The 9,420-nt window shown below is 31.9% G+C and overlaps 1 protein-coding gene across 1 annotated transcript; it reads left to right on the forward strand.

Moving 5' to 3' along the window:
• The first annotated feature begins 4,826 nt into the window (after positions 1 to 4,826).
• Positions 4,827 to 8,056, forward strand: LOC107767493 (DCD domain-containing protein NRP-B). The gene is made up of 5 exons (XM_016586503.2): positions 4,827 to 5,685; positions 6,798 to 6,898; positions 7,022 to 7,105; positions 7,531 to 7,641; positions 7,745 to 8,056. The coding sequence occupies exons 1-5, from the start codon at positions 5,094 to 5,096 to the stop codon at positions 7,802 to 7,804; spliced, it is 948 nt and encodes a 315-aa protein (XP_016441989.1). The 5' UTR covers positions 4,827 to 5,093; the 3' UTR covers positions 7,805 to 8,056.
• The last annotated feature ends 1,364 nt before the right edge of the window (positions 8,057 to 9,420 follow it).

The raw sequence follows: 9,420 nt of genomic DNA on the forward strand, positions 1-9,420 counted from the left end.
TTCTTTTTCAGAATAGTTGTCATTTGATATTGTCTTATGGTTATCATGGTAGCAAAGTGTGATTATTCAAGTATTTTTTTAGTTTAATTATCGATTTAGTGATTTAATTATTTGTCTTTTCTAGCCTAGCACATGATGTAAATATTCCGTTCATTGATTAGTTGTTGAGTTTAACCTATGAGCAAAAAACTATTTTGGGATTCTGAAGTCGCTGATTCAAACGCAGAATAGCTCGGAAAATTCGGTGAAGATTTGATTTAAGCTAAGAACTGCTAGATTGGTACCATCTTCATTTTAATTAGTAAACCCAGTTTAATTTAGTTAGTAAATTGACTACCAAAAACCTTTTCCATAATTTTTGCCTTGAACCTTCGTAATTTGTTTTAGGCGTGTTTAATTAAATAATCGTCATAGCTACGGGTACGGTTCCCGTGACGTAGTTGTGATGCTTAATTTCTAATATCCGGGTGTGCATTTATGAGACCCAAATCCAAATCTCAACAATGTTAGATAAAATGTATCGTGGACCGCGGGTGCATTTATGTGACGTGGTTCAAGACGTGTTTTAAATGACGTTGAATCTTTCTAAAAAATATCTGAATAAAAGCGGCTATAAAGTTAAAATTGCACCATAGGCTAAAACATGTACTAAAATCAATAAATAGGCCAATAATAACAATTGAGCGACTGTGCTAAAACCATGGAACTCGGGAATGCCTAACACCTTTTCCCGAGTTAACAGAATTCCTTACCCGGATATCTGTGTTCGCGGACTGTAATACAGAGTCAATCTTTTTCTCGATTCGGGATTTGAACCGGTGACTTGAGACACCATAAAATTATCCCAAGTGGTGACTCTGAATTTAATAAATAAATAATCTCATTTCGATTGTCACTTTAAGTCGGAAAAAACTTCCTTATACTCCCTTTAACGGAGTTTAGTAAAAAAAAGAGGTGTGACAATAACGATCCACGAAAAATTATTATTTTGATAAATCGGTTAAAACAAAAGAAAATCAGGCTAAGAGATGACTCGTATTCCATCCGTCTATCGGATCCTAATATAATTCAATCCTATAGAAAGTTTTAATTAACAAGTAACTACTTTTGCAACTATAGTGCTTTGTTGAAATACGTCTTAGCTATGAATCTAGCTAGTAGTACAATCTCTTTATGGTACAATCGAACTACTTATGCATACATTAAATAACAAGAACTTTAATTCATATATACTTATACATTGTACGTATTATTACTGGTAATAAAATAATTACTTACCAAAAAAAATAATTTATATATACTTATAGTTTATATTTCTTTACTACAAAATTACTCAAACAATCTTTATAACTAACCTACCATAAAAAGTGAAATTTATGATCATAAAAATAATTTATAACAAGTAAAATGGCTTGATAATATAATGTAAATACTCTTTATAACTATTTCATTGTATATAGTTAAACCTAGACCTGTTAAACGGGTCGACCCGACCCGAATCCGAATCTGTTGACTCTTGGCCCGTGGGTCCTTAACAGGGCAGGTCTGACTCACTTTCTTATAGGGACTGGTCCGGATTTGACCCATTAATCAAAATATGTTGATCCGGCCCAGATCCGTAACACATAACCCCTTGACCACGAGCTCTAATGGGCCGAATCCAATTTAGTTAAAAAAGGAATTTTTACATACCTATACACTATTGGAAACTTTATTACCCTCCCTACTCAAGTTTCAATTTAATTAGTTCCTATATACAAATTTACCAATTATATACATTTTAGGAATTAAATGAGTATCCCTTTATATTAGGAATCAATTATTTCTCATCCTTATTCTCGCTCCCTCATGCTCTCTCTCTCTCTCTCTCCCCCTCTCTCTCTCTCTCTCTCTCTCTACGTCGCTCTTTATCTATCAATCCCTAATTCCAGTAATGTAGAACAAAGAAAAAGAGAGCAGCAATTCCACCATTGACAACCATTAAAAAACTTTGAATTCGAATTTGGGTTTTCAAAAAATATTATTTGTTTGAATTGGATGTTACTGCAAACAATTGGGAATTCTCTCTACGTCTCTCTCTATCTTACAATCCCTAATTCTAGTAATATAGAGCAAAGGAAAAGAGAGCAGCAATTCCACCATTGACAGCCATTAAAAAGCTTTGAAGCTTTGAATTCGAATTTGGATTTTCAAAAACCATTATTTGTTTAGATTGAGTGTTATTGCAAACAATTGGGAATATGGTTTGGAGTTTATATCTCAATTTTGAGGGTGTTTTGGTGAATATTAGACTTGATTTTGGCTGAATTTCAGATTGAAACTCTAAGAAGAAGAAGAAGAAGAAGAAGAAGAAGAAGAAGAAGAAGACGATGACATGACATATATTATACTCAAGAAATTGTAGTACAATTGTAGTAAAATTATAGAAAAATATATTCTCTTGTTTATATATATATTTTTATTTAACTATTGTATGAAAGTTGAAAAATATTGTATAAAAATTGTATTTAAGCTGTATGATATTGTAGTTGTATATAACTAAGTAGAAATAATATATAAAAATTGTAGATAAGTTGTATAATATATAATTAGTTGTATGAAATTTATTTTTACTATGTATAAATCACATACAAAATTTATAAAAGACATATTTTATAAAATTTGTATAAAAACTGTACAAAATTTCTTGTTATTCCAAATTGAGCAACAACCAAACCACATCTTCTACTGGGTAAGAACCTGAGAATTGTCGGAAAGGCAGTAATCGGGTGGTGGGAGGGGAACATGATTTTGTGTTCGTTCACATACTGATTTCCCTGACCCGAATACTCTTTGTTATTGCACTTCTCAATTCTTACAACTACCATAATTCTCTTTCTCGTTACTAATTTAATATCCACGTAATTAAGTTTTTTATATCTTATATTGACATGTGTGACACAAAGAAATAGGATTGCTTCTCAATATTCTATATTGAGAGGGTAGTATGTATGCAGATTTTACCCCTACTTGAAGAGGTAGAGAGGCTGTTTCCGAAGACCCTCGGCTCAAGAAAAGATGGAAAGGAAAAATAGGGGAGAAGAAGAATGAGGAAAAAGGGAGGAGAAAGAAGGAAGAGAAAGGCAAAAGACGATAAGGAAAGAGGAGAAAAAGTAGCATCAAATAGTAACCATCAGGGAGCAATAAAAATAAAGGAAAAATCATACTTTATTAACATTAAAACTTGAGAAAGATATGGAACTATTTCGCCAAGAGGACTCATAGGTGTCTAGTACTATATTTTTTCTTTAATGGTTGGATTCAATTTTTTACCACTTGTCCGAATATATATGTGAGTTGGTCCGAGCCGGTTGACCCGTGGGTAAGCTACCGGTTCGGGTCCGGTCCGGTTCAGTGGGTCAAAATATTAGTCCGACCCAGGCCCCTTAAATTAATGAATTGGTCCGGTTAGGATTTCGTGGGTCATGGGCCTGTTAAAGAATCAATTTTAATGGATTATGTGGGTCGGTTCGTGGGTCGACCCGACCCATCGTCTAGTTAAACTTAAACCTATAAATATATGACGTCTACAATTTAATCTTTTCTCATCTTCCTTTTCAATTATTTTTCTTTCTTTCTTTTTCCTGTTTTGAGGTTGAGAAAAATTCAACTCCAATGTGTCTTTTTCTCTCTAAACCGCGTTTTTGCCATCATCACTCTTTAATTAGCTCACCTAAAATAACCCCACACCAAAGTGAACTAACTACTCATTCCATATTCTCTATTTAAAGACTATTTCTTTGAAAAGTATATCTTACGAGATGTTTAGACTTATTTATATTAGTAATAGAATTGCAATATAATGTATATTAATTGATAATTAAGTGACAATAATTTATGTAAAGCATGGGATATATTTACAGCTTGTTTGGATGATTGTTATATATTTTATCATAATGTATCGTATCGTATATCATTTTAATGTATACAATATTTGGATAATTTGTATTATTTTTCGTCATTTTATCAAGTCACTCACAAAAAATATAAAGAAAAAGTAAGGTTCATGATAGAATTATTATATAAAAATGTAGGATAAAGGATAGAATAGGATTATTTAATAATATGGAAGTGCAAGAAGAGAGAGAAAAATATGAGAACCACGCGACCATACCAAATCGGTCGTTCTATAAAGTGACTTTTTTTGTTGTTAACGATAGATTTAATAATACGATACAATAATATTTAAGTAACAATCAAAACAAATATTATATTTAAAGTAACAATACGATATAATACAACACCTAACAATTATCCAAACAAGTTGTTATACTAGTTTAATATGATTGAGCGATTAAATTAAAGTATAAAATTATATTATTCAATTATAAATAAATAATACTAAGTACTCAAGTAGAAAATTCATTCCTAATATGTTTAAAAGAGAACGATTTTTTTAAATTTGAAAATAAAATAATTTAAATTTCTTGTATTATCCTAATTGACAAATTTTTATAATTACACAAATATTATAATACGTTTAAGATGACAAATAATATTATCAATATCAATTATTTTATAGGTAAAATGACATTGTATAGTCTCTCTCAAAGTAATATCCTAAAAATATATATTGTTTGTTTATATATATATATAATTATTCAAATTTTATATACTTTTTTGGCTACCAAAAATAAATAATTTCTGGCACGGGCTAAAAATAATAATACCTTTATTTTATATGATAAGTTTAAAAAAAATTATCTTATTTTTTTAAACAGTAAAACTTATCTGTACCCGACTCCATTTCTGCGAAATTTCCTCTACCGCGTCAACCTCTACCTATTTTATTCTCCCTCAAACTCTCATATCCTTCAGCTGTAAGTAAACTATTATCACTCCTACATAGACCAAGATTCAATATTTATACTATAAAATTTCTCTTCTTTATCCTCTCATACCATTCATCTCTAAACTTCACTCTTTTATTCCAAGATTTCAATTCTTTATACACAATTTCACTTCTTGATATTTGAGAAAAACCTTCATCTTTTACTCCAAGATTGAATTTTTATACAAAAATATCATCTGGGGTATAGGAAAAAGTGACAAAAATGGAGAATAATCAGTCATCTTTCTATCAATTCAGTGATAAGCTTCGTTTACAAACAAACAACTTAGCAAATTTATCTTCAAATGATTCAATTTGGAGCAACAATTATGTACCAAAAAAGCCTGAAGAAAGAAAAAACTTTGATATTAGAGTTGGTGGCGAGGTTATAAATTCTGTTATTAGTTCAAATATGCCAAAAAAAAATCTCAATTCAGATTATAATTTGTTTAGTAATAAAGGGGTTTACACTAACCCTTTGAATTTCTGTTACAGTAGTAGTAGTAAGGGTAGTAGTGAAAATAACAATAACAATAACAATATTGTTGTGAATTCAAAAGGGGTTATCAAGAAAAGTGGAAAATTTGGTTATGAGGATGAAAGTGGCTATTTTATGAATAAATTTGGGAAGAAAAATAATAACAAGATTAATAGAGAGAGTAATTATAAGGATGAGAATAAGAATATTGGTGTAGAGAAGAGGTTCAAGACATTACCAGCATCAGAATCATTACCAAGAAATGAAACAGTTGGTGGATATATTTTTGTTTGCAACAATGATACTATGCATGAGAATCTCAAAAGGGAGCTCTTTGGTTAGTATTCTATTCTCATATTTTATTTTTATTTTTATTTTTTTTAAAAAAAATTACTTTTATTTCTTGGTTTTTCTGCATTGTTGTTCTCTCAGTTGGATGTTGTAGTTTAAAGTTGTTTACTTTTGCAAATAGCTGCAATTAAGTTGGCTGTATGGTATGGATGACTCATACTGCCAGTAGCAGAGCCAGGATTTTCATTAAGGGGATCAAATTTTAAAAAAATAAATACATGAAAAAATCGAGGGAATTCAATACATAGTAGTAATGTTTACCTATCTACGCAGTATATTTTTCCGGCGACGCTTGGAGCTATGTGGCTACGCCACTGCATATAGCTGGCGAGCTGTTTTGAGATTGAGGCATAGTTGATTGATTGATAGATTGAGGTGCAGTTGATTAATTTATATATTGATTGAGTTTGCTAGATTTAATGAGTATGCTCAAGGCGAATTGTTATAAAATTACTGAAAGAGTATTGAGTTTCTCTGTATCTATTCTGTTCTTGAATTGTTTGATAGTAGCAAGTTTGTGTCTTGATAATTATTGTTTGCATTTCAGCGATGACGTTTTCAGTTGGTAATTGAATGTTCCTGAAGTTCTTGATGTTCTGTTTCTCAAGATAAATAGGATGATTTAGGTTTCTTTTGATCTGGTAATATTGGTGTTATTGGTTTGGGGTGGTCGAATGCGTGAAGTAGTAAAGAACACATTTCAAACTCCCAGACGAGTGTTTCATATCGGAGATCCGAAGTCGGTTAGGCCAGAAGCTCGGGGATTGAATACCCCTATGTACCAAGTGACTAGCTTGGCTGGTGATGCAAATTTGCCGCTGCTTGTATTCCCCGGTTAAAGAATATGAGTTCCGCATAATAAAGCTGGTCTCAAATTCGCCTGCATAAAAAACGTTTAGCTACGATGAATTCTCCAAATACTGTATAGGTCTGAATACATAGGATTATATAGTCAACGCCGACTAATTTGGGATTGAGGTGTCGTTGATTGATTCATTGTGTTTGCATAGACCATTCTAGTTATCCTTCAGTCCATACAACAAAAAGAAGGTAAAAATTGAATTTTTTTTCCTGATATCTGCTCCTATTATATTTCAGGCTTGCCGCCTCGTTACAGGGATTCAGTTCGCCAAATAACACCCGGCTTGCCTCTTTTCCTCTACAACTACTCAACCCACCAGCTTCATGGAATATTTGAGGTTTGTTTTCTAATTTTCCATCACATTGTTGACAGTAAATAAATCTCTCAAATTTGCTGTCTTAAGATCTTTTCCCTTTTTAATTTGCGTGGCCGTTTAACTAATACATGAATCGGTTCATAGGCTGCGAGCTTTGGTGGTTCCAATATTGATCCTACAGCCTGGGAAGACAAGAAGAACACTGGTGAATCGCGCTTTCCTGCTCAAGTAAGAAAAGTTAACAAATGCTATTAGCTTTGTGCAGAATTTCATTAGATATTTGAATGATAGGGACGAAACTAGACAAAAACGTAACAAACTTTATTGCATATATATAATTTGTTGAATCTTCTTGACATAAGAAAATATTTTAAGATAGACGCAAATATGGTCCAAGAATTGCTTTAGGTCATAGGTTTAAATCACAGATGTGACATATCGCATTTTTTCAAATTCCCTTATTAGAATTTCTGGCTCCGCCACTGACTGGTATGATAAGAATATCTCTCTTATCCTATCATATTTATTTCATTTACCAGATTAAGGATGAATATGTTATGAGGTTTGATTAACTGGAAAATTACTTGAAATCAGACTGAATAAGGTTCCTGGTTTGTGTATTAAGACTTGCTACTTTGTCTATTTGAGTATAGGTACGTGTTGTGACAAGGAAAATTTGTGAACCACTTGAAGAGGACTCATTCAGGCCAATTCTTCACCATTACGATGGTCCTAAATTCCGCCTTGAATTAAACATTCCAGAGGTGATTATTATCTTCGTAAAAAGAAATAACTTATGGTCTCCGTTTATAAATAGAGCATATGAGACCTTTGTTTTAACATGAAAAATGTGTTTTGGTTTTGCAGGCCATCTCTCTCCTGGACATTTTTGCAGAGAAAAATATACTGAATAGTTTGTTAAATTGACAGACCCTTGTGGTCCTGCCCTTCCCGTAACCCGCGCATAGCGGGAGCTTAGTGCATCCGACTGCCTTTTCTTAGGTTGTTAAATTGAAGGGTCTAGTATACATAGGTAATTATATGTTATGTATATAGGCAATATATGTGATGTGAAGGAACTGTTTTTTCCCTTTGCAGACTAATGTTACAAACCGTTTTGTAAGTAAAACAAAGTTCTATTCTGTTTTTTGGGTTTTTATTCAAAACTTATTATTAGCACATTGGCCCTAAGACAAGTTGTTCTTGAAAGATGATACAAAGTGCAGTGTTTTGATGTGTGAGTTAGGCATACGTCATGGATTCAAATCGTGTTGTATAGAAAAGCCCGATACTTAAATGGAGATCTGTCGAGGGATGAGTAAATTTCATACGTGGGATATGAGATTTTTTAGTGTTATTTTCTTCTATTCACGTTGTAAGTGGACATTGGCGATCATTATCTAGAATTGCATTTACTGTCACAGACTAATATGTGTATTGTAGTCGTTATTGTACTTTGTCACAAGGTAAGGATAAGGTACGTGTATATACTATCCTCATCAGATCCCACATGTAAAATTTTACTGGATATGTTGTTGTTATTGACTTTCAAAATACCAAATCCTTAGGGCAAGTGAGATATATATCTTTCTCAAGGTTCTAGAAATGAGCAATTGTTTAGAGGTGAATAATGAATATGAGTGTAGAACAATAATTGGAAGGGAACCTTGGAGCAACGGTTAGATGTCACAAGTTCGAGCTGTGGAATTAGTCACTGATGCTTGTATCAGGGTAGGCTGTTTACATTACATCTCTTGGGGTGCAACCCTTCCCCGAGTCTTGCCCTTCCTCGATTGTTGCGTGAATACGAGATGCTTTGTGCACCAGATTATCCTTTTTAGTATAGAATAATAATTGAATAAAGAGGAAATAAAGACAATTATTGAGAGTTAAATTTAGAAAGTAGTTGGAAAGTAGCAACTAGAATGGTTGAACTGTCCTCTCTAACATTGGAACAAGTCGTTGAATAAGTTTACTTGTCCATGTCAAATTCAAACAATACAAGTTAGTTTATTTGAACCTCTCTCTTTGTTTGTTCTAGTATTTAAAGATTATCTTCTGGTGTCATGTCATTATATGAAAATCTCTTTTTTCTTTCTTATATTTAAATATTGTAGCTAGTGTGTATGTGTGTATATATATATATATATATATATATATATATATATATATATATATATATATATATGGACCTAATAAGTAAAACTACAAAAAGATAAAATATTATGTCAAAACGACTTCTGACGTCACTAGAAGGACCAAAGTTATATTCGTAGGCCGACAATTTTACTAAATGGATACAATCAAATGCAAAATTTGACATAATCATAGAAAATTTGGTCTCTTACTGCGGCGTAAATATGTCACAACTCTATTTTTCATTATTTTTTTAAAATTATTTTGTGTTGAATTTTAATTTATGGGAAAAGGATGGTTAGGAGCTTAATCTACCATTAAAGTTGGAATTTTGACTCTTGACAAATCAATAAAAGGTCCTAACTTTATTAGATAAATAAAATAAGACAGCATTAATCATCCATCCA

This window comes from Nicotiana tabacum, chromosome 5 (assembly GCF_000715075.1).
Source record: "Nicotiana tabacum cultivar K326 chromosome 5, ASM71507v2, whole genome shotgun sequence".
NCBI lineage: Eukaryota > Viridiplantae > Streptophyta > Magnoliopsida > Solanales > Solanaceae > Nicotiana > Nicotiana tabacum.